General features: G+C 53.6%; 3 protein-coding genes across 7 annotated transcripts; all 3 read left to right on the forward strand.

Moving 5' to 3' along the window:
* The first annotated feature begins 4,487 nt into the window (after nt 1–4,487).
* On the forward strand, nt 4,488–10,105 carry ARID3C (AT-rich interaction domain 3C). Of its 2 annotated transcripts, XM_040963679.1 has the most exons (7): nt 4,488–4,790; nt 6,172–6,244; nt 7,930–8,113; nt 8,274–8,563; nt 9,081–9,263; nt 9,471–9,560; nt 10,005–10,105. In XM_040963679.1, exons 1-7 carry the CDS (start codon nt 4,488–4,490, stop codon nt 10,103–10,105), a joined length of 1,224 nt encoding a protein of 407 aa, XP_040819613.1. The 2 variants fall into 2 exon arrangements, with proteins under 2 accessions (XP_040819613.1, XP_040819614.1); XM_040963680.1 differs by lacking the exon at nt 9,081–9,263.
* Nucleotides 10,106–12,500: 2,395 nt separating this feature from the next.
* Nucleotides 12,501–20,703, forward strand: DCTN3 (dynactin subunit 3). Of its 4 annotated transcripts, XM_040963451.1 has the most exons (7): nt 12,501–12,614; nt 14,372–14,456; nt 15,117–15,203; nt 18,562–18,645; nt 19,621–19,679; nt 20,218–20,277; nt 20,428–20,703. In XM_040963451.1, exons 1-7 carry the CDS (start codon nt 12,519–12,521, stop codon nt 20,515–20,517), a joined length of 561 nt encoding a protein of 186 aa, XP_040819385.1. In that variant the 5' UTR covers nt 12,501–12,518; the 3' UTR covers nt 20,518–20,703. The 4 variants fall into 4 exon arrangements, with proteins under 4 accessions (XP_040819385.1, XP_040819386.1, XP_040819388.1 ...); XM_040963452.1 differs by lacking the exon at nt 20,218–20,277 and having other exon boundaries at nt 20,404–20,703; XM_040963454.1 differs by lacking the exon at nt 20,218–20,277 and having other exon boundaries at nt 20,449–20,703.
* Nucleotides 20,704–21,784: 1,081 nt separating this feature from the next.
* Nucleotides 21,785–23,065, forward strand: RPP25L (ribonuclease P/MRP subunit p25 like). Its single transcript, XM_041004454.1, has 2 exons — nt 21,785–21,842; nt 22,325–23,065. Exon 2 carries the CDS (start codon nt 22,332–22,334, stop codon nt 22,821–22,823), a length of 492 nt encoding a protein of 163 aa, XP_040860388.1. The 5' UTR covers nt 21,785–21,842; nt 22,325–22,331; the 3' UTR covers nt 22,824–23,065.
* Nucleotides 23,066–24,534: the final 1,469 nt, after the last annotated feature.

Genomic DNA, 24,534 nt, shown 5'->3' on the forward strand with positions numbered 1-24,534 from the left:
CCTTTCGAGGCCCCCTTCACCTGCAGTGATGATGCCCTTCACTCCTCACCATATGCCTTATCCGTGTTCCACTTCCCTGCTATGCAAAAAGCCCTGAGGCTCAGCCTCTCCCCCTCAGTGAACAAGTCAGCAGATTGCTGAGGACAGGGTCCTCCATCCCAGAGAGACACTGCCCACCCTGCCTGTCCTTCCCTTGTAGGTGTAAAGGATCCTCGGTGGAGGGCCCCTTCAGCCCCAGGGAGAGGACCTGGAGGGCTGGGCCTGGTGCAAGCAGCCAGCCCGGGCCAGGAGAAGGCCTTTCCTGCACATGCATACACATACCCCCTCATGCCAGCGTGCAGACACTGTCCCTGCTGTGTCCTCTGTTCATCTGTCAATAAAGACTTGTCGGAGAGCTGCGTGTCTTTCTGTGTCTAAACAGATGGAAAAGCCACTAGCTGCTGGGATGCAGTAGGGGAGGAGTTGTGGAACTGAGTAACTTCTCACTTGCTGTGCCATGCTGTTGGTGAACTGAAGTGGGCTGTGTATGTGCTTGTGTGTGATAAGAATCACCCTTAGGTGGTTGGTCTATAAATGACTGTATTCCATTCCCAGACATCAGGGTTTTGTTTTTTTTTTTTTTTTGTGGAGTAGCGGGGATGAGACATTGAGTTCAGCATCCCTTCCAACAGAGGTGGGAATGCCATGACTTGGGAAATCCAGGACTGGATGACTGTGTGACCCATACATCTGCTTGCGGGGAAAGTGGGCACAGTCCTGAGAAGCCACCCTTCGATGGTCCCGGCTGGCCACAGGGTGGCAGTGTGTACCCACTTTGCAGCTCAAATAGGGCCTCTTCCCCCCTGCTTTTTTTTTCTGAGTTCCCCAGGGCATTGTTGCCTACCATCCATAGCACTTCCTCCACCTTATATTCTGCCTTCTCCAGGATGGACCACTTCTACTGGGGGATCCTAGGATGGGAAATAGGCTCACTAGTTGGTAGTAGGTGAGGTAAGGAGGACCAAGACTAGGGGGAGGCAGGAAGGGTCTAAGTTGTATTCACTCCCCAAAATCCTGCTCTTGCCAGCTGAATTTCTTAGTCCAACATAGCAGGTTTTCCTCATCTCATCTCCCCACCCCCACCCACATTTTTTAATGTACTTACTTTTTTTAAAAGATTTATTTTTATTGCAAAGTCAGATATACAGAGAGGAGGAGAGACAGAGAGGAAGATCTTCTGTACAATGATTCACTCCCCAAGTGAGCACAACAGCTGATGCTGTGCCAATCCGAAGCCAGGAGCCAGGAGTTTTTCCGGGACTCCCACATGGGTACAGGGTCCCACGGCTTTTGGCCGTCCTCGACTGCTTTCCCAGGCCACAAGCAGGGAGGTGGATGGGAAGCAGAGCTGCCAGGATTAGAGCCGGCACCCATATGGAATCCCAGCATGTTCAAGGCGAGGACTTTAGCCACTAGGCCACTGCACCGGGCCCAAATGTTTATTTTTTTTAAGGTTTTTTTTTTTTTTTATTGGAAAGTCAGATATACAGAGAGGAGGAGAAACAGAGAGGAAGATCTTCGGTCTGATTATTTACTCCCCAAGTGGCCACAATGGCCAGAGCTGCACTGATCTGAAGCCAGGAGCCTGGAGCCTCCTCCAGGTCTCCCACACAGGTGCAGCATCCCATGGCTTTGGGCTGTCCTTGACTGCTTTCCAAAGCCACAAGCAGGGAGCTGGATGGGAAGCAGGGCTGCTGGGATTAGAACCAGAACCCATATGGGATCCCGGCACATGCAAAGTGAGGGCTTTAGCCACTAAGCTATTGCACTGGGCCCCAGGTTTTGCTTTTAATTAATTAATTTGTATGTGTGTGTGTGTGTGAGAGAGAGAGATCTTCTATTTACTGGTCCACAACCACGTTTGAACCAGGTTGAAGCCAGGATGCAAGAACTCCCTCTGGGCTTCCCACACAAGTGACAGGGCCCCAGATAGTTGGGCCATTGTCTGCTACACACGCATATTAGCAGGAAGCTGGATCAGAAGTGAAGTAGCTGGAATCTGGGACATTAGTATGGGAAATGGCAGCTTGACTGGCTGTTCCACAATGCTATTCCTAGCCAGGTTTTGGGTTTTCTAAAAACCGTTATTTGAGAGACAGAGAGGGACGCAGAAAGAGATCCCCCCCCACCACCACTGCTTTACTCTCCAAATGTCCTCAATACTTGGGGCTGGACTAGATAGAAACTGAGAACCCAAATACTTGAGTAGTGCTTTCCAAGGGTGTCCGTGAGGAGGAAGCTGGAATTGGCAATGGGGCCAGGACTTAAAACCCAGGTCGTCCAACATAAGATGTGGGTGCCCCCAGCAGGATTTTAACCTCTGCACCAAATGTCCTCTTGGGCACGGAAAGAACTGGGGAAGTACAAGGTAAGTACTTGGTCACTAGCAGTATAAACTCTAACTCATCACTCAAGATTCCCAAATAAAGAACCGCATCTAATAGCGGGGGAGGGCAGGGCTCAGGGTAGACCCAAAGCAATTGGCTGAGGACATCTGGAAATACAGATGTGGCCATCAAGAGTGGAGAGTGTGGGGCCCGGCGCGGTGGCGCAAGTGGTTAAGTCCTCGCCTTGCACGCCCGGGATCCCATATGGGCGCCGGTTCTAATCCCGGCAGCCCCGCTTCCCTTCCAGCTCCCTGCCTGTGGCCTGGGAAAGCAGTTGAGGACGGCCCAAAGCTTTGGGACCCTGCACCCACGTGGGAGACCCAGAAGAGGCTCCTGGCTTCGGATCGGCATAGTATCGGCCCGTTGCGGCTCACTTGGGGAGTGAATCATCGGATGGAAGATCTTCCTCTCTGTCTCTCCTCTCTGTATATCCGCCTTTCCAATAAAAAATAATAAAAATAAATCTTAAAAAAAAAAAAAAGAGTGGAGAGTGTGTATGAAGAGGGACCAAAACAGATCCCTGTTGGGGGCAGTGATGATGAGTATCAGACAAGTCAAATTTCTTGAGTATATGTTTAAAAATTTCCAGAAAGGGCGTTACCCAGACGGAAAAAAAAAATTGTGTGTGGTTGTTTAGCCACACAAGGTGTCTGCGTGCCCTGTTGTGGATGTGCAGTCAACCGAGGTCTCTAACAGTGTGAAAAGGTGGATGTGAGCCCATGGCCGTGAGCATACATGTGTGTAAACAGTCGAGGACAGCACGTGGGCTGTGTGTGTGTGTGACACGCGGCAGTTGTGCACCTGCTCTCGTGCAGGTGTGCCTGTGTGTAACAGTGGCTGCTGGTGTGAGAGCGCCTGGTACTGAGTATGAGTGTAAAGGCACACGACTTGGGAGGTGGGGCGGTGTCCAGCCGCCTAGGACGCGGTTTCCCTAAGCCCTCCAGCGCCCGGCCCCCGGACCGGGCTGCAGGGGAGGTGGGAGACACCTGTTGGGGTTGCTGAGAGTGACGGAGCCTGCAGGGACCTCTCCAGGTTCCCCTCCCTACCTCCACCAGGCGCCCCGCCCGTCCTGCCGTGTCGTGGGTCCCGCCCCCGCGGCCGCAGCCAGCAGAGCGGCCAGTGAGCGCACAGCGGTCAGAGAAGCGCCAGGCGGCGGGAGCGCACGGTGGGGACCCCCCGCTCTGGGAATCGAGCCGAGGGCTGCAGCCGCCGGGGAGGCGGACGAAGAGGAGCGCCGTGGAGACGCCGGGGGCAGCGGGCCGCGCCAGGCAGGTGAGCGCTGCTTCGAATCCCGCCACTCCCTGCCCGTCCGGTGCCGTCCGTCCGTGTCCCAGGCTGTCTTCGTCGTCCTGCGTCTCTGCGTCTCCCTGGTTCTTGGCCTCTTTCTGTTCTGATCTTCTGCGTCCTTGTCTGTCTGTCCCCCAACACTGTCTCTTTCTGTCTCTGACTCCAGCTGCCTCAGTCTCTCCGTCTCTCTCGACCGGAGGCTCTTTATTTGTCTCTCAGTCCCTGTCTCCGTGACTTCTCTAGGCGGCCTGTCACTTAGGTTTTGATCCTTTGCTCCCCTCTCCTCCCCTTCTTGTCTGTCAACCTCATCTGCCCCATCGCTGTCCCTCCATCCTTGCCTCTTGCTGGTGCTGCTCACTCTCTCCATCTTGGTTCTTGGTCTCTGTCTGTCTCTCCATGTCACTCTGCCTCTGATCTATCATTGTCTATCATGTACCTTGTCTCTCACTGTTTCTCTCCCTGCCCTTCCCTCCCCTACCCCATCTCCCTCTGTCTCTTGGTCCCTGTCACCCTCTCTGATCTGCTCAGTCTCTTCCTGTCTTTCAGCAGTAGCCTTCCCTTCTCTCGTACTCTTACCTCTGTGTGTGTGTGTCTCTCTGCCCAGCTCTGGAAAAAGCTATCTTTCTGTCTGTTTTCCTCCTTGGGTTGGGGATTGTGGAGGCAGCCATGGGACCATGGCACCCATGGTTCCCTCCCCGACAGGTGGCCCTCTCCTTGGGGCCCCGTCTGGTACCAGGACCTCCCCAGGCAGGGGGACTGCGCCTGGAAGCTGTCATGGAGACCCTGCAGAGACAGCAGGCAGCTCGTCTAGCCCAGGGGGTGGGGCTGCCGACCCCTCCACGCCTGCCCCTGCTACCACAGCCTCCCCTGCCTGGCCCCCGCACCCTGCAGGCTCCTGAGGGGGCCTTAGGGGAGGTTGGGGCTGAGGAAGAGGATGACGAAGAGGGAGAGGAAGCTGGGGCAGAAGAGGAGGCAGCTGAGGAGAACCGTCCAGGAAGCCGGGGTCCTGGTTCACCTTGCAGCCAACCACCTGCACCCCATGCCCATGAATGGACCTATGAGGAACAGTTCAAGCAGGTAGGACCCCCTTGACATTAGAGTCTCCTCCCTCCATCCTCAGGAAACAGGCAGAGCTGGGTGATGGGCAGGCCACCCACCCAGACCACCTGCTACAGGCTGGCATGACAGGGCAGCACCGAGACCTGCAGAAGATAGTGGGAAGATTGGAGGCTACGTAGTGACAGGAAGAGAGATAGGGAGGTAGCACACGCCCAGAAATATGGAGACAGACAGACGAGAGGCCATTTGTGAGAGGGGCACCAGGACCTTGAGGGAAGAGAGACCTGGTGGGATTCCAGAATGATCCCCTACAGAGGCTGCCACTCCCTGGGTAGGCTGGTATCCTCCTCTTCCCAGCTGCATGGCTCCTCCCTGGCCCAGTGGGTTGAGCCTGGCCTGGGATGGGCACTGCGGCCCCATTGTGACTATAGGATCCATGTGTAACTGGGTGCGATGGTCCCTCATTTGCAGGGCCTTTGTTGGAAGCCCTCGCTGGGGAGCCCTTTGCAGTGTTACACTGAGGACCTAAGTCGAGGCTGTCACTATGAAGGTGTCACTTTGGGCTGTGGCTCTGCCATCTGCAATTCTGGGGATTGCTGCCTAGTGAATGGGTGTGGCTCTCGCAGGTCTAGGGTGCAGCTCATAGTGTTTTATACTCTGACACTGAAGGATGGAGTGTTACCTGTGGGCATTTTCCTGGACCAATAGCTCCATTCCTCCAGGATTGCTCCTCTTGGGTTAGCTGTTTGGGAGGGGGCATTGGAGATGAAATTGCAGGTGATTAGAAAGGCTTAGATGGGTGACCTGCAGGTCCTTCAAGCCCCAACCCTACATTCAAATCCTGCATGACAGGGCCAGTGCCTTTGCGGCAGTTTCTACCTCTGGGAGGGGATTAGACTAGAAGGTTGGGCTCAGTCCAGGAGCCTCTGCACATCTTCCCCTGCCCAAGGGATGGGCTCAAGGCACCTTTGCCCCTCACCCGCCAGGCCTGGAACACAGCAAGAAGCTTTTATGTGAATCAGTGAGAGTGAGTGAAACAAGTGCTTAGGGAATCCACCAGTCTCCTCCTCATGGCTTCCTTCCTGGGGTTCTGAATATTCCCCTCCCCCCAATATCATGGAGCGAGGAAAAACTGGCTGAGCCTCCCCAGCTTCTTCCCACCTCTTCTTCCCCTGCTCCCCAGATGGGTGGCTTGAGCTGCCCAGTGCCTAGCCAGAACAGGTCTCTGTGTCTATCAGAAAAAGGCACTCGTGCCTGCCTCCAGAGGGAGCGAGCCTGATGTCAGGAGTCCAGGTGCAGAGCCTACTGACCCCTTCAGCCAGGCACGCTTGTTCAGGCTGCAGCCTCAACGGGGGTCCCAGGGTGAGGGAATGCAGACTGACCCCCAGGCCTTCCACAGCTGTATGAGCTCGATGCAGACCCCAAAAGAAAAGAGTTTCTGGATGACCTGTTCACCTTCATGCAGAAGAGAGGTGAGTTGATGTCGGGAAAGGTCCCTGGCATCACCCCTGATGGGCCAGATCTAAGGAGGGGGATACCCCAAGTTTAATTCCCAGGGCAGATCCTTCTTGTGCAGGCCTGCGCTTGGTGGCACCTGTCCTTTGGACCTTCAATAGCATCTTTAACCTCTAACCTTGCCCCCCCCCCTTCTGCCCGGGGATTAATTAGTGGCCAGCCCATTTGGTAAGTTAATGTGTGTGGGATCAATTGGGAGGAAGGGAGGGAGAACTGGGTGGGGAGCTGGCCTGGGGTGGGCGGGTCTCAGGGCAAGCGGGCTGGGTATTCCTTGGTTCCCTTATTGTAAGGCCGTTTCTCCAACCTTGTCTCTCCCTATTTCCTTTTGATTCAAGGAGGGAGGGGCCTTCCCTGGTACTCAGCAGCTGGAAGGATGGGGATTAGGCTGAAGGGAGGACTTCCCAAGGAGTAGGCCGGGGCAATGTCTGACTGGGAGAAAGCGAGAAGGACTTCCTCTCCAGCAGTTTCAGAGATTGCAAGGGTCCAGGAGGGGGTTGGAGTGGGCGGCATTCCATCACTTCAGCTCCTCCCCAGATTCATGGGACTGAACACTGACTCATTATCTCTCTCTACAAAGCTAATTAACTCACTCAGAGTGCAGCCTGATAAGCTGCTAATTAACTAGCTGCACTGCTGTGCCCACCCCCACCCCCACTTTAGTGCAGTCACTGGCCCAAGTATCCTGGTCCCCACACCAGACCTGACGTTTCTTCTTGGTCTCCTCCCCAAGGACCCTTAGTGGGATCCTGGATCCTCTTGCTCCCCAGGGAGGGTCCAGTCATTTGAGTCCCAGTATCCCCTCTTTGCCTCATCTTCCAGGCATCCCTTCTACTGGGAGAGGTGTGGGGTGGCATGAACACATCCAGGCACTGCCCACACCCCCAGCTCAGCCTCTCTCCACTCCTGCTGCAGGGGGAGGGGGTCCCGCGAGGCCGATAATTTCCCCCCATTAATCAGGCCACAGCTAATTGTTCGGGTCCAAAGGCGGTGGCGGAAGGGGACAGGATCGGTAAGGAATTAACTGGGTCCCATCGCTCAGCGCAGACAGGCCCCTTTGTCAGGACTGGTCGGCGGGGGTGGTGCGGGTTAGCGAGCTGCAGACCTTGGGCTGATTCTTCCTGCCCGCGATCCCCAGGATCTGGGCGGCCATCCAGGGTTTGCTGCTAGGAGAGTTCTGGCTCACCAGCACCCTCTGACAGTCTTTCCTGCAGTCTAACCCCAGCAAACTAAAGTGGGCTGAATCCAGATACTCGAGGCAGGAAAAATGACCTCCATATTTTTAAATAGTAGTGTGAGACAGATTTCAGACCTGTGACGTTAGCATGTCAGAAAGTGTGGATAAAGTTTGATTGAAATACAGTCATGCTGTTCCTTTATGCTCTAGCTGATTTGAGGCTACAGTGGCAGGAATGAAGAGTTTTGACAGAGGTCCTTTGGCCCTGTAAACCCTAAAATATTTACCCTCAGGCTCTTCAGGATAATTTGCTGATCCTGGGTCTAGTTCCCTGGCTTTTCCGGAAACCAGGAATGCCTGGACCCAGGTCCAGGGGCAAGTGTCCAGCTCCTTCAGTTGGTTGCTAGAGATGTCTGCAGACAGAATTTCTCTCATCTTAGTGTTCTGACCCTACCCACTTCCCACCAGGGACACCGGTGAACCGAGTGCCCATCATGGCCAAGCAGGTGCTGGATCTGTATGCGCTGTTTCGTCTGGTGACAGCCAAGGGTGGACTGGTGGAGGTCATCAACCGAAAGGTGTGGCGTGAGGTCACGCGTGGCCTCAGTCTACCCACTACCATCACCTCGGCCGCCTTCACTCTGCGCACTCAGTGAGGCCAGGGGCGTGAGAGGAAGGGAAGGGGCATGTGGGGAGAGGAGGGTGGGTGGGACTGCGTGGGGGAGCCAACAGCCCAGTTGGTGTCTTGGTGTGGGACTGGATCAGCTGGGCCCAACCTCCCACTCAATCCCACATCAACTTCCACCCCTTAGATACATGAAGTACCTGTACCCGTATGAATGTGAGACGCGGGCACTCAGTTCTCCCGGTGAGCTCCAGGCTGCCATAGACAGCAACCGGCGCGAGGGCCGTCGTCAGGCATACCCCACTACCCAACTCTTCAGCCTGGCAGGTCCACCTGCCCGCGGTGTTCCGGGTTCAGTACCAGGTCCTGGCCCTGCTGCTCCAGTGCCCCCACCAGGCTCAGCCCCCATCCAGGGCTCCGCCTCCGGTCTGCCTGCGCACGCATGTGCTCACCTGAGCCCCAGCCCTATTAAAAAAGGTGTGAGGGGAGAGGGGGCAAAGGTTTTGGGTTTCTGACACCTATTGAAGCAATGAGATATAGGAAACGTTAATCTCAGAGGGACTCTGAGATTGGAGAGGCATTGAGATATGGGAGCGGTAGGGCCTGGGGCTGCTGTAAGGCTTGGGGGTCACTAAGACCTGGGAACCCTGGGGTTTGAGATTAAGACATCCTTAAGAACTTGGGAGAAGGGTTACTTGTGATGCAAGCTGAAGCTCTGGAAAAGGACTTTTATCAATGGCTGCTCCACTCAATACCTTTCTGCCCAGGGTATCTGTACTTCCCACCACCTGTACTGTGCAGCAACCAAGAACTTACAAATTCTCTAAGACCAACCTTGGCACAGGTTTCTGCAGCTTCAGAGCTTGCGGACTGAGGCTCTGCAAGGGGAGAGAGACAGAACTTGTGTGAGCTTGGGTGGCAGCTCTTGAACCCTGAGCCTGAGGGAGAACCCAGGCTGATCGGGTCAGGGCAGTTAAATCACCTATGCTTCCAGAGGAGAGCGGAATTCCCACCCCTCAACTGGCACTTCCTGGGGGCCTGGCGTTGGGACCTATACGGGAGAAGTTGGCACCAGAGGAGCCTCCAGAGAAGAGGGCTGTGCTGATGGGACCTGCAGACCCACCTCTGCCTGGAGCAACCCCCAATTTTCTGCCCCGGGGCAAGGTTCCACTGAGGGGTGAGGAGAGGCTTGTTGGTGAAGGGGCTTGGGACCTGTGCAGTAGGAAGCATCACCCGATCATTGCTGGAGATGAGGCAGACATCTGTGGACAGCTGTAATTAGGGGTGGGGCTGAAATGGAATGGGGGTTCTCTACAGGGAGGGAGGGGGTTTTCTAAGTCTGATTTCCTCCCCACAAATGACACCCCTACCCCTTCCTGGACAGAAGAGCGGCTGGATGGGCCTCTCAACCTGGCAGGCAGTGGCATCAGCAGTATCAACATGGCCCTAGAGATCAACGGGGTGGTCTACACTGGTATGGGTACTACATGCTATCTACACTAGCATGGAGTCAGTGGTACTTAGACTGGCATGGGGACTTTAGACTTTCCCAGTTAGCATGAGGGTCAGGGAACTTGCATGGATGATTGCATGGATGATTTGGGACTCATCTACGTGGCATGGGTCCCAGGCATGCCCTCTCTGGCATGGGGACCATGGGATGTGTGCCTTGTCAGGGGCCTGTGAGCCTTGTCAGGGGCCTGTGAAATGGTATAAAAATTTCTTGGTCACCTGTTTGAAGGTGGCTACTTTGGCATGGAGTCTTGTGCAAAGGGGCTTGTCCTCACTGGTGTGTAGAAGGGGCACATGTGTGGGGTTCTAACCATCAGGCACTTACTTCTGTTCCTCTCTTCTGTTTCTGTGCTCCATCCCCTCCTGCTTGCCTTTCCCTGGTAACATTGTCTTACTCCTTTGCCAGGGGTCCTCTTTGCCCGGCGCCAGTCTGTGCCAGCTCCCCAAGGCCCAGCCAACTCTGCATCCCCATCCTCTGCAGGGCCTCCTTCAGGATCCTTGCCCTGAACACTTCTCACACCTAACAGTCCTAGCCCTAGGGCTGAAAGGGGATGACGCCCCCCTCTCCTTTTTGGATTCCTCCATTTGGATGCCTGCTCTGGAACCCAGCTCTGGGAGGTGATCATACCCGCCTCCATGCCAAAAAGGGTTTTCTTTTGATGTTGTATCTACCTCATTGTAAAAGGAAGGTGCCTCCTCCTTGACCACTTCCGGCAGCACGTACCAAAGAAGTTTTCCCCCAGTGTACCCTCTATCATCTCCTCGTGTGCCCCCTGTACCTGTGTCATCTCTAGCACATCACTCCCCTGTGACTCAGTCCTGCTTCTGTTCAGGAAGCAGATGAAAGACTGCATTAGGATGTTATGAAGAAGACATCCCTTCGGAAAATAAAGCCGTGGTCCATCCCTCTGTGGTGCCTGGTCTTGTTTACGTCTGGGAGGTGGAGAGGAATGATGTATGTGGACAGCATTAAGTGGAGGGATGCTCCAAGGAAAGGCAGAAGATAGAGGAGCTTGGTTTCTTGAATCAATTATTTATTTTTTGAATTGGAAAGTCAGATATACAAAGAGGAGGAGAGATAGAGAGGAAGATCTTCCATCTATTGATTCATTCTCCAAGTGGCCCCAAAGGCCGGAGCTGAGCTGATCTGAAGCCAGGAGCCTGGAGCTTCTTCTGGGTTTCCCATGGTGGAGCAGGAACCCAAGGCGTTGGCTCATCCTCGACTGCTTTCTCAGGCCACAAGCAGGGAGCTGGATGGGAAGTGAGGCTGCCAGGATTTGAACTAGTGCCCAGAGGAGATCTCAATGCTTACAAGGAGAACACTTTAGCCACTAGGCTATCACACCAGACCCTACTTTTTTTTAAAGATTTATTTATTTTGGGCATGGCGGTATGGCCTAGCGGCTAAAGTCCTCTCCTTTAACGTGCCTAGGATCCCATATGGGTGCCGGTTCTAATCCTGGCAGCTCTGCTTCCCATCCAGCTCCTTGCTTGTGGCCTGGGAAAGCAGTCGATGACGGCCCAAAGCTTTGGGACCCTGTATCTGTGTGGGAGACTCGGAGGAGGTTCCTCGTTCCCGGCTTCGGATCAGTGCAGTACCAGCCATTGTGCTCACTTGGGGAGTGAGTCATCGGATGGAAGATCCTCCTCTCTATCTCTCCTCCTCTCTATATATCTGACTTTGTAATAAAAATAAATAAATCTTTAAAAAAATGTATTTATTTTGGGACCTGGCATGATAGCTCAATGGCTAAATCCTCACCTTGCAAGCACTGAGATCCCTTATGGGCATCAATTTGTATCTTGGTTTCTCCACTTCGCATCCAACTCCCTTCTTGTGGCCTGGGAAAGCAGTGGAAGATGGTCCAATGCCTTGGGACCCTTCGCCCACATGGGAGACCAGGAAGAAGCCCCTGGTTCCTGACTTTGGATCAGCTCAGCTCCCGCCATGTGGCCACTTAGGGATTGAACCAGTGGATGGGAGATCTTTCTGTCTCTCTCTGTAAATCTGTTTGAGAGGGAGAGACACAGAGAGAAAAATCTCTTTTTGAAAGTGGAGGATTAGTTGTTGAGCCACAGTACCAGCCCCTCAAATTCCAAATCTTTCACTATAGTGCTGGGTGGCCTCAGGCCCATTACTTAGTCTCAACTTTAGTGGGCTTCAGAAGTTCATAGTGAGATGAATGTTGCAGTACAGAATAGGGGGGGACCTATGCCTCCCATTTGGGAGGCCTGTGTCCCATATCAGGGTGCCTGAGATGGAGACCTACCTCTACTTCTGGTCCAGGTTTTTGCTAATGCATCTAGGAGCGGTGTGTGTGTGTGTGTGTGTGTGTGTATGTGTGTGTGTGTGTGTGTGTGTGTGTGTGTGTAGAGGACTGCTCAAGTATTTGGGTCCCTGCCATTCACATGGAAGACCCTGATGAAGTTCCTGGCTCCTGGTTTTGACCTGGCCTCATCCCTGCTGTTGTGGACAATTAGGGGAGTGAACCAGGGGATGAAAAATCTCTCACTCTGAGTTTTTTAAAAAGTTTATAGTCTCGTGGAGAGCTTCCTTCAGATCTATCAGAATGGACCTATGCTGGCACATCGGGGGCATTTACACGTGTAACCTCCGGGTAATGGGCTGGGGAAACCTTTTTAGTATCTTGGAACTAGAAGAATGGCAAGTCGTCTTGACAACAGGACGCCAGAAGCCGGGGGGGGGGGGGGGGGGGGGACAGGTTGCCGTTGCCTAGGTAACCCCGCAGCGTTTGACAACTCTTACCCGGTCTAGTCATTTCCTCGTCGTAGAGCTCGAATCGTGATGTCATTTCCGATCTCGGAGCGACGCCCGTGCACTCGGATTGGCCGAACTCCCTGTTAGGACGGACGTCCCACCCTCTGGCTGTGGCTCAGGTGAGGCGCGGCCCCGGCGGAGATGGCGGCTCTGACGGATGTTCAGCGGCTGCAGGCCCGAGTGGAGGAGCTGGAGCGCTGGGTGTACGGGCCAGGCGGGGCGCGCGGCTCGCGGAAGGTGAGGGATGCGGTCCGTTTCTGGGAAGGAGCAAGGCAGTCGGTCCATCGCTGCCCCCGTTGCAACCCCGTGGTCCACAGCCCAGCTTTGAAGTAACACCGGAGCCCGAGGGACCCTCAGAGGCCTTCTTTTACGGTGGTCTTTGCGGATGCTGAGCGCTGAGACCAAGCTCCTCTCCTGCCCGCACGGGCTCGTTGGGGAGAATCCACCTCCTTGGAGAAGCCGACTAATGGGTGCTTTAGAAAGAGCTGAAGCCCAGCAAGTGGCGGTGTGGAGCCTCGAGTAATTCGTTGTCCAGGGAGAGGGCCACGAGGCCCTAGAGAGGGCAGAGCAGGGTGGACAAGAAGACTGCAAGGCAGGGGAGAGGAGGTCAGCGCGAGCGGCAGAAACAGGAGAGAGTGTTGAGGTGTGGGATTTTTGCCCCTGTGAGGCTCTGTGCCCCTTGGTCCCTTCCCTGCCACCAGCTGAGCTCTGACAGAAGAGCTTCTGGTGGAGCTAAGTTCACCAGAGGTAATGGTGGCTGTTGTTATGCTTCCATAGGATGAGTTGTCCCCTAGCAGGTTGCTTCCCCATTTGAAAATCAATCTGTCAGAATACTCTTTCCCCTTCGATATCCATGACACTAACTCCCAGCCATCTCTCTGCCCCTCTGGCTGCCTGCTTCGCTGTCTTATCTGCCTCCAGAGTATTCGATCCTGGAACATTGGCATTCCTCATCCTTAGCCTGAAACTTGGGTGAGCTCATTCACTTCCATATTTGACCTGTATTTGGCCCTTTAATATTGAAATTACTCATCATCTACACCTCAATCTTATATAGGCTTACTGCTTATTTAAATTTCATTCATTCATTCATTCATTTTAAAAGCAGAGAGAGAGATCTCCCATCTAATGGGAAACTCCCTAGATACCGGCAGGAGTTGGTACTGAGCCAGGCTGAAATAGGATCTAGAGATTCCAGCCCAGGCAGCAGGGATACACATGTGGGGAGCCATCACTGTTGCCTCCTGGGTCCACGTTGGCAGGAAGCTGGGATAAGGACCAGAACCTGGACATACAGCCTAGTGTTCCAGTGACCACCAAAGCACCAAGCTGAAGGCCACCCTCAGCCTCATCCATTTCTTAGTGTCAGTTGCAGTTCTTTGCATCTTGAATGTGTGTCTCTGATCCAGATTTCTATTCTGAGGCAGATTTGTACATCCGGTTGTATTCTGGACTTTTCTGCTTGGATATTCAGCAGGCATTTCAAGCTCAATCTATATACTCTTTACTTTTTTTTCTCCCCCAACCTGATTCTTATTGTGTAATACAGGGATTGCACTGTCATTAGGAGCCTAGAGGTCGGCTTGTTCTCTTCACCTCCCACACTGGAGTTGATGTGGATGGGTTGGGGCTTTAGGCAGGCCAGCCAACCTGGCAGCTGGAACAGTCATTAGGTCATGAGGGCCTGGATAAATGTGCCTGCATTTCTCATGCTCAAACCAAGAAGCATGTTATATATGCTAGTGTTCCATACACTGCAAAAATAGTTTATTATCTCCTTAATCAGACTTGAAATTCCAAGGAGGACATGATTTTCTCTTCACATTAATGATCCCCTGAAGGTGGACTGCATCTTTCTCATGACAAGAGAATAGGACCAACCTAGATGACAGGAACTCAGGGCTTGGAGGGTCTGGGGGAATGAGGGTTCTTCACTTCTCCCAAGCCTTGAGCCAGGTGGTTTATCTCAGAGTTAAACTGTACTCCTCTTACAGGTGGCTGATGGCCTTGTCAAGGTGCAAGTGGCCTTAGGGAACATCGCCAGTAAACGGGAGAGGGTGAAGATCCTGTACAAAAAGAGTAAGTGCTTCAAGGGATCTGACCCTGGACTGTCAGTCCAGGAGGTCAGTGGAGTAAGCCCTCTGACAATACAAGATATTTCCCTTTTCAAAGTGGTGAATTGGGATGTGCTTTTCAGCCTTGTAGCTAAGCCCCAAGCCAAAGTTACAGGATAAGAGCTTGGTCTGGAGGCTGCCCTTGGGAAAGGATATGGGATTTCTGGAGGCAAGATTAGAGGAGGGAAAGAAGTTAGACACTGAGAATGTCTACCTTGGCTCAGCCAAACCTCCTTGCTTATTTGAGAGCCAGTAACACGTACCATAACTAGAAGCTAGATAAAGCTCTGCCTTTTCTGGGTAGCATTGAAGAGGGAATGAGGCCTTCTGTGGGGGAGCTTCTGTCACCTTCCGCAGTGAGGATGGATCATTGGGAATGCTGAGGATTCCAGAGGGGTGGTGGCGATGATATGCTTACCACCAACGTTGGAGACTTGCTAGCAAGTTGTGAGATTAGAGAGAAAGGGAAGAATGGGTAGCGAGGGAGGGCTGAGGTGCAGCTGATAATGTCAGCTCCTCATTCAAACCTCTCTCTAAGATGGACTGCTTCCCAAACAGCCTTCATGAAACAGAGCTGCACTCTTCAATCCTAGCAGTTCCATTTTCCCTCTTGCTACTTTTCTAGTTGAAGACCTGATCAAATACCTGGACCCTGAGTACATTGACCGCATTGCCGTACCCGATGCCTCCAAGCTGCAGTTCATCTTAGCAGGTAATGTGGGACTGCGTGCACACCTACAGATGAGGATCTGGGCTGTGGAAGACGAGGAGCACAGAGCTGGCCTCCACAGGTGGTTTGTTCATCATGGACAAGCCAATGCCTAGTTCGGGCCTGATTCTAGGCTGAGGGCTGAGTTGATCCTCTAGGTCCTCCAGTAGGCTTTGAGTGCAGGATGCCTTTCAGTGAGCTGCAGTTCCAGCTGCCAGCCACAAGGGGAACGACTGTAATGTTCTTATCTATGGCCTGTCCTAGGATTGTCCTTTAGAGCCTTGTTTATGTTGCTCACTGGACAGAGGGGCTTCCAGCAAAGAGGAGGCAGAGAGCGTTATCATTTGGGAGGATGGAGAGTATTGGCATGAGTTTCTAGATCTTTCATGTGAGAAATCTCTGGGCTTTCAGAGTTCTCAGTAGGAAATGTTACTGCCTTGGAATGCAGGAATGTTACTGCCAGTGCTAAACCACTGGTCAGCCACACCACAGGCTAGGATTTTCTCAGCACTTTGTAATTTGTTCATCTATCCAAAAGATACTCAGAGATTAGCTACCAGGTTGTAGACTCTGTCCTAGGTGTGAACCAGAAAGCCCTTGCCCCACTGGGCACAACAGGAACTGGAGGAATCAGAATCCCTGCCTCCAGGCCGGGATTCTAACCTGGCTGAAAGGTCAGTCCCCTGGGAGACTGGTCAATACAGTGTGACACTGAGGTACGGGTTAGGATGAACAGTGCCTGCTGAAAGGGGCTGTCAGCTCCCAAAGGGGTCCTAACTAAGTGATGTGGTTTCCAGGCCAGCATGACAGTATAGTGGACTGCGGCACCGCTTGTGACATGGCATCCCATATCGGAGTGCAAGTTTAAGTCAATGTACCTTAGAAGGTAGTTCATGATGGCCCAGCTGGTTAGGGCCCTGCCACCCGGATGGAGTTCTCAGCTCCTGATTTTGCTTTGGGCCAGCCCTGGCTTTTAAGTGCATTTGGGAAGTGAACTAACAGATGAAATCTCTCTCTTTCTCTCTGTCTCTCCCTCTATTATTCTGCCTTTCAAATAAATAAATACATCTTAAAAGAAAAAAAGGCAGAGTAACAAGGAAATAGAGTAACGTCTTCCACCTGCTGGTTCACTCCCCAAATAAATAACTGCAACAGCCAGGACTGGACCAGGCTAAATCCAGGAGCTTCATCCAGGTCTCACAGGAGTGTAGGGGTCCAAGGATTTGGGTCATCTGCTGCTGCTTTCTCAGGCACATTAATAGGGAGCTGGATGGGAAGTGGAAAGACTCAAATAGGTGTCTATAAAGGATGCTTACATTACAACACCAGTCCCAAATAATTAAATCCTTAAAACAAAATTGACAGGCCCAGCGCGGTGGCCTAGTAGCTAAAGTCCTCGCCTTGAACTCGCTGGGATCCCATATGGGCGTTGGTTCTAATTGTAGCAGCTCCACTTCCCATCCAGCTCCTTGCTTAAGGCCTGGGAAAGCAGTTGAGGACGGCCCAAAGCCTTGGGACCCTGCACCCATGTGGGAGTCCCGGAAAAAGCTCCTGGCTCCTGGCTTCGGATTGGCACAGCATCAGCTGTTGTGCTCACTTGGGGAGTGAATCATCGGACAGAAGATCTTCCTCTCTGTCTCTCCTCCTCTCTGTATATATCTGACTTTGCAATAAAAATAAATAAATCTTAAAAAAAAAAAGGAAAGAAATTGTCACAGCTTCCCCAGCAGGTACGGGAAACCTTGCCCTGTCCTGACGCTGCAGTCTTGCCATGTCTCCCAGTGCACAGCCTTATTGCCTGTACTCCCAAATGACCAGTTTCATCACTGCTTAAGTCGTCTTCTTAACCTTAGCCTTTTCCTTTCTGCTTGTGGTCCAGTCTCATCTTCACAAAACATTTCTAACTTACCATTTTGCCTACATTGGAATCCCAGTGTCTCCTTTCCTTGCTAGAAGAAAATCCTAATTATTTAAAAATATATATTTATATTTGTATTATATATATATAATATGTGTATATGTATAAATTTGAAAGGCAAATTTTACAGAGAGGAGAGACAGAGAAAGATCTTCTATCTGCTTGTTCACTCCCCAAATGGCTGCAGTGACTGTAGCTGGGCCAGTCTGAAGTCAGGAGCCTGGAGCTTTTAGATCTCCCACTTGGGTACAAGGACTCAAAAGGACTTTGGCTATTCTCTGCTGTTTTCCCAGGTGCCTTAGCATGGAGCTGGATGGGAAGTGGAGCAGTTGAGGCTTAAACTGGTGCCCACATGGGATGCTGGTACTGCAGGTAGAGGCTTAACCTACTAAGCCATGGTACCAGACCCATGATGGTGATGATTATTATTTCCATTATTATTATTTAAGACTTATTTATTTTTATTTGAAAGGCAGATTCACAGAGAGAGAAGGGGAGACAGAGCTGTTCCATCTGGTGGTTCACTCCCCAAATGGCTACAACAGTTGAAACTAGGCAAGTCTGAAACCAAGAGCCTAGAGCTGCTTCCAGGTCTCCCACATGGGTGTAAAGGCCCAAGGACTTGGGCCATCTTTTGCTGCTTTATCAGGCACATTAACAGGGAAACTAAGATTTGGGGTGTGCTTAGTCTCCTGGTTCACAAATGCAGCATCCAGGTCTCAAACTGGTATCCATAAGTGGATACCACAGGTAGAGGCTTCAGGTACTATGCCATGGCACCAGCTCCCTAATTCTTTAACCAGCCATTCAGAGCTTTCCAGTCTGCTGGGCCTACCCTATCCTGTACTCTCCTGCTAAAATTCAGCCAGTTGATTTTTTTCTCTGTTGACAGACATTCCTGCCTTCAAACATTTGCACACAACAGTCCTCACTTGAAATGCATTTCTCTTTATGGATTCCCGTGCATTAAAGCACACCCCAAATCTTAGTCTCCTCTTGGGAGTCTCGCATCACTGTCCCAACTCTCCTCCAGCTGGCAGGTGTCTACGCCTCAGAGAGCCACTGAACAGAACCTGCCTGGGACAGTCTGCAGCATCTCCCCTCTCAGACCTTCCTGGTGACCCATGGTTAGGGGAACCCAAGTCTGAAGAACAGTGTACCTTGTCACCTCAGAGGCACTCATTGTGTTTGTTGATAAGAAGTTAGAAGAGACCTTGTTGTTCAAACTTAGGGAAAAGGTAGTACTTGAAGAAGTGAAGAGGCTCTTTGGACTCAGGATGGTTCAGACTAGAGATAGCCAGAAGTTGGGGCAGGATGGGGATTGTGCACTTAGGGAAGGGGGCATGGCCACTGGCCATGCTGGGTCCTCAGCCCCTCGCGTGGGAGGCAGAATGTCCACACAGGCTCACTTCACCATCACTGTCTTGTCTCTTCATGCCGCAGAGGAGCAGTTTATTCTCTCCCAGGTGGCGCTCCTGGAGCAGGTGGACGCCTTGGTTCCCATGCTGGACAGTGCGCACATCAAAGGTACCGTATGCCACTGCAGCCCTACCACACCACTGGGGACACGCGCACACAGGCAGGATGCCCCCAGGCCTCTGGTTCCCAGAGTTGCTTCTTGTCTTTCTCTCGCCGTGGGTGGGGGATAACCTGCTCCTTTCCTGGGATTAAAATCACTAGGTGGAGAGACCAGATTCAGGACTAAGCAAACCTGGGGGGGGGGGGGGAACTCCTGAAAGTGCTAGCCACAACCCAACTGTTGGGGTTCCTTCTGTCTTCACCCCAACCCCTCAGCATCTCCCCTTCAGGGTGTCGCTGAGCCTGGGGCTTGCTGTCGGAGTTCCTGCCAGGTACATTAATGTGTGTGAATTCTGCTGCACTGCTGAGAGCAGGCCCCAGGCCTGGACTTGACAAGCAGACACTGACTTTAATTGAATCCAGATATCCATCTTGTCTGTCTGGAGCTATTTTGTCCAGCTCCCCCTCCTTGCCCCAATCTGATACTCGCTGAATATCTGGAGCTTTAAGCTGCCGCCACCATGGGCCGAGATGCTGGGTGTTGGTTTCCAGGTGGTTAGCTTAAGGACTCAGCGTTCCTCCTCAGCCCACCTGCAGGCTTCCTGTTCCTTAGGCCTGGCAGATCTTGCCCCTTAGGGCTAAGAGCAAAGGGAGAGGTCCCATGGGAAGCAGAGCTGTATATGTGGCGTTGTGTACAGCACTGGGGTCAGGTAGGCGCAAAACTGGAGATTCACAGGTTTTGTCTTCTCTGGAGATCGCGTCACCCTCTCTCCCTTCTTCCCCTCCCACGTGTCCTAGAGTAAGACTGGGGTGGGCAGAGAGCCCCACCACCACCACCACCTCCTGCTGCAGTGGTCGATGAAGGCTGGCGTTTGTTTAGCTTCTCCACTCAATACTCTAATCCTGCCGAAGACCTAATAGACTATTGAGCAGTCCCGGGGGAGGGCCCAGGCATCATCGGGCCGTGTGCGTTGTGTTTTACAGCCGTTCCCGAGCACGCCGCCCGCCTGCAGCGCCTGGCCCAGATCCACATCCAGCAGCAGGTACGAGAAAAGAGAGGAACGGAAGGGAAGGCAGAGGTGGTGAGACACCACCTCTGTCTGAGGAGGCAGCCTTGGGCTTTTCTGACGCCAGCCTGGAGGAAATGTGAGGGTTGATGCTTTGCCTTCCATGTATGTGCCCTGGAGAGGGGAAGGGACTTGCTAGGACCACTCCTCCCCGAGGTGAGCCAGGGAGACACCAGGAGGTGCCCAAGAGCTGGGCACGGTACGTCCTGATCCAGGCTGTGGCCTGAAGTTCAAGAAGGATTCAGAATTGGGGACAGAGGAAGAGGAGGTGTGCACAAGGGGGGATGATGCACTCAGTGGGGGCCCGCTGCCACTCCCATCAATCTTGATTTACGTCAGGCAGCCATTCTGGAGTCTGAATGCATCCCCTTAGCAATCTGTCCCTTTGGCTTTGGGATTAAGTGTCACCTTTTAGGGTTCTGTGTGGAAAGAGTGTTTCTGATGAGACAGAATGTTCAGTGGAAGGTGGGGGCTTCACCCGGCTGACTTTCCTGCCATCCGATTGGTTCTCTAGGACCAGTGCATGGAGATCACTGAGGAGTCCAAAGCTCTCCTCGAAGAATACAACAAGACTGTATCCTTTCTGCTTGCTTAGGACGCTCATGGCTGCTCTCCCCAAGCCCTATCTGTTTCCCTCCTTCCTCGGTCTCACCCCTTGTAGCAGATGTAAGAGCGGTCTGCTCCCTCTTTCAGACTCTAGTTCTTTACCTTGACCAGTGACCAGACAATGCTTCTCTCCAAGCAGTTCGTGCAATGGGATGAGCTGCTCTGCCAGCTGGAGGCTGCCAAGCAGGTGAAGCCAGCGGAGGACTGACTGTGGCCTCACATCCCCTCCCTGGTGGCCTGAGGAACCCAGGCTCCCGGCCCGAGCTGACCCGTCTTTGTAACAAGACAGAGGCAGCTGTGTATTTATTGGCGCCTAAGGCCATTTGTCTAGAGTTGGAGGTCAAGTTCCCTGAGATCAGTTCTCTGTACAGTTAACAATAAAGTGTAAAGATCAGTGGGGGAGTGGATGCTGGTCTAGGATGGGGCGCTAGAGGGAAGAGCTGCCACGCTGCCGAGCAGGTGGACTGGGAACTAGCCGCCTCGCAGGTTGGCCTGCTGGGAGGAGTAGAGTGCTTCCTGCGATGCCCCTCAGTTGATTGGTGTGAATGAGACATTTGTTCATGCTTTTCTGTGCCCCATGCTTACGAAGCACCCTGGTGGGCCCCACAAAACCCCTGCACTGCAGACCACCGTGGGGGTGAAGGGGGAGTCAGAGCAAGGGGAAGTCTCACCAGGTGAGCATGTGGTCCTTTCTCAGGCACAGAAGCCTAAGGCAACAAAGGCAACCCTTGTTGGACGTGACAGGGCAGGGATTTTCAGAACCAGGGGAGGCACCTGTCTCGTGCCGCTGGTTGAGAAAGGGAATCCAAGCGGTTTGGACGTTCTGGGTCCTGGGAGGGGAAGTTGGCAAGGACGGGTAGGGCGAACCAGATGAGAACCGGAGGCAGAAACTGGCACCTTGCTCCACCAAGTGTTTGCTGCCCCCTTGTGGCCCCACGGAGTGCGCGGGCTCCTGACCCCTTCCAGCTGCCCGCTGGTCAGCCCGTCCAGTACCATGTCATTCCAAGTTAGGCACGTTCCAGCCGACATGCAAAGCTGAGAGTCCTCCCACTCCTCTGTCCAAACAGCCGCCAGGTCCTCCCTGAAGCTATCTACTAAGAGCTCCCAATTTCACCTCCTCTCCTATGGTCCCACTGCCCTTTCTCTGGTCCATCAATCCAAACAACGTCACACATACTTGAGCACCTGTCACACGCCGGGCACAGCCACCAGGCACCGAGACTGGGACTCTGCGGCGACTGAGGCTCCATGCCTTCCCCCGCGGCCCGAGCTGCTGCTTCACCTCTCCTCGCCCCTCTCATGCCCTGGGCTCCTCCTGCCACACCAGGGACGCCCAGCAGCTGAGGCAGGCGCGTTTGTCGCCCCGAAGTCCGCTCACTCCAGCACCGACTCAGCCCGCCGGGGTAACACCGCGGGGGCGGGGCACGTCCATCAGGCTCCGCCCCGCCCGGCGTGCGCGGCCCCGGCACCGCACGCACGCGCGCGCGCCATCTTGGCTTCCGACCCTGAGCGAGGCGGCTACGGCGGGGGTCGGTGAGAGCCGGAGCCTGGCGGGAGCGGGGCGCTGGGAGGTCGGGGAGGCAGGACGGACCCTGGAAGCCGCCGGTGGGGATGGACACGGCCGAGGCCGGCCAGGAGGCCCCCAGGCAGCCGTCTGCGTGGGGCTCTGCCGGTTGACTTTAACTTGGTGGATGCTAGTCCGATCCTGGAAGTGTCGGCGCGAGGAGCGCTCGGCCTTGTCTTCTGGATCCCGGCGCGCGAGAGCCGGAGGCGGTGGGGTGGTTCTGTCTTCCCGGAGCACCGAGTCCGGGTTCTTGGCAGGGTCCCCAGGGGCCTAGGGCGTGCGGCTCGTCCCTGGCCACAGGGAGCACGGAGCAAGGGGCCTTGGGGGAGAGGGGTGCAGGATGCGCGGGGCTCCCCAGGCGTGTGCAGGTTCTGATCCATGGACACCTGGGCTGAGGGTGGAGGAAGGCCTGGGTCGCCCTGCCTCTCAGTCACCTGGTACTTCCCTGCAGCAGCAAGATGGAGCACTACCGGAAGGCCGGCTCTGTGGAGCTTCCCGCCCCTTCTCCGATACCTCAACTACCTCCGGATACCCTGGAAATGCGGGTCCGAGATGGCAGCAAAATCCGCAACCTGCTGGGGTTGGCGCTTGGGCGCTTGGAGGGCGGCGGCGCCAGGCACGTGGTGTTCTCCGGCTCCGGCCGGGCAGCCGGCAAGGCGGTCAGCTGTGCTGAGATTGTGAAGCGCCGGGTCCCAGGCCTGCACCAGCTCACCAAGCTGCGTTTCCTGCTGACTGAGGACAGCTGGGTCCCCACCTCCCCTGACACAGGCCTCGACCCACTCACCGTGCGCCGCCACGTGCCTGCAGTGTGGGTGCTACTCAGCCGGGATCCCCTGGACCCTAATGAGTGTGGCTACCAGCCTCCAGGGGCACCTCCTGGTCTGGGCTCCTTACCCAGCTCCAACTGTGGCCCTCGACCCCGAAGAAGAGCTCGGGACATGCGGCCCTGAACGTCTCCTGAGAGGGATTGTTCTCTAGCCCCGGAAAGGCTGGGATGGGATGGCCGTGCCTTCTCTGAGAAGCCCCTGGGACTGCCCAGCGTTCCCGCCAAGGCTGTGGTGGCTGCCAATTCTGCTGACATGCAGGAAGGGACTACTAGAAAAGGGACACCTTGGCTTCAGGATTGTTCTGCTGCTAGCTTTGTAACAGAGGTCCAAGGAGGAAGTTAGGAAATAAAGGTTCTGCCCAGTTGCCTAATGAGCCTCTGTGAGAAGGATTAGGACAGTGGGACTTGCAGAACTTACCCCCTGGGAGCTCATGGGTTGGAGGCAAGCAGGATAGGCTCGAGCTGGCACGGAGCCCATCTATGTCAAGAATCCTCAAGCAGGAAGCTAAATGCTTCGGCTCCTGGGTGGCCCCTTGCTTTGCTTGTGTTATGGGCTCAGCCAGGTCACTCATCTTCTCCACTTGTGGCAAGTGTTCTAGTGGTCATGGTCACAGACTACCAGCCTGCCTGGGTCCGGATCCTGCCTCTACAGCTTGCTAGCAAGCTACTGCTCTGTGCTTAGTGCCTGTACTCTTTTTTTTTTTTTTTAAGATTTATTTATGTGTTGGAAAGTCAGATATACAGAGAGGAAGATCTTCCATCCGATGATTCATTCCCCAAGTGAGTGCAACAGCCAATGCTATGCCAATCCGAAACCAGGATCCAGGAACTTCTTCCAGGTATCCCACATGGGTGCAGGGTCCCAAGGCTTTGGGCTGTCCTCTACTGCTTTCCCAGGCCACAAGCAGGGAGCTGGATGGGAAGTGGAGCTGCCAGGATTAGAACCGGCACCCATATGGGATCCTGGCGCGTTCAAGGCGTGGACTTTAGCCGCTAGGCCATGCCGCCCTGCACTCTGAAGACAGGGATATCGTGGAACTCACTTCATGGCACTGTTAGGAAGTTTAAAGAAGCATGTTTAGATGCTACTTGGGCACATAATGCTATATAAATGCTAATTGCTATTGTTAGTGTCTCAGTTTATAAACATGCCATTTTTGATCTTAAAAATACCTCAGGGGCCTGCAACACTGGCATCCCATATAGGCACCAGTTTTTGTCGTGGCTGCCCCACTTCCAATCCAGCTCCTCCGGTAATGGTCTGGAAAAGCAGCAGAAAATGACCAAGTGTTCAGACCCCTGCCACCCACATGGGAGATGCAGAAGAAGCTCCTGGCTTTGGCTTGACCTAGTCCTGGCCATTGAAGCTATCTTCTTGGGGAAGTGAACCAATGAACGAAAGATGGCTCTTTTCTGTCTATAATTCTGACTTTCAAGTAAAAAAAAAAAGCCTAAAAAAACTCAAAGGGCATAATAGATTAAGCTACCACTTATGATGCTTGTATTTAGTCTCAGTGTCTGGTTCAAGTCTTGGTTACTTGCCTCCTATCCAGCTTCCTGCTAACACACTTGGGAATCAGTACATGGTAGCCCAGGTACTGGGTGACAGGAACCCATGTGGGAGACCTGGCTGGGGTTCCTGGTTCCTGGCTTTAGTCTTGCCTGCATCACTGTTGAGGACTTTGGGGAGTGAGCCAGTACATGGAAGATCTTTGTCTTTCCCTTTCTTGACATTTGTTTGCCTTTCAAATAAATAACATATTCAAATAAACGTTTAAAAATATTGTTTATTTGAAAAGCAAAGTGACAGATACTTTGTTGATTCACTCCTGAAA

The sequence above is a fragment of the Ochotona curzoniae genome, unplaced genomic scaffold (genome assembly GCF_017591425.1).
Source record: "Ochotona curzoniae isolate NIBS_2020 unplaced genomic scaffold, NIBS_Ocur_1.0 scaffold_3208, whole genome shotgun sequence".
Lineage (NCBI taxonomy): Eukaryota > Metazoa > Chordata > Mammalia > Lagomorpha > Ochotonidae > Ochotona > Ochotona curzoniae.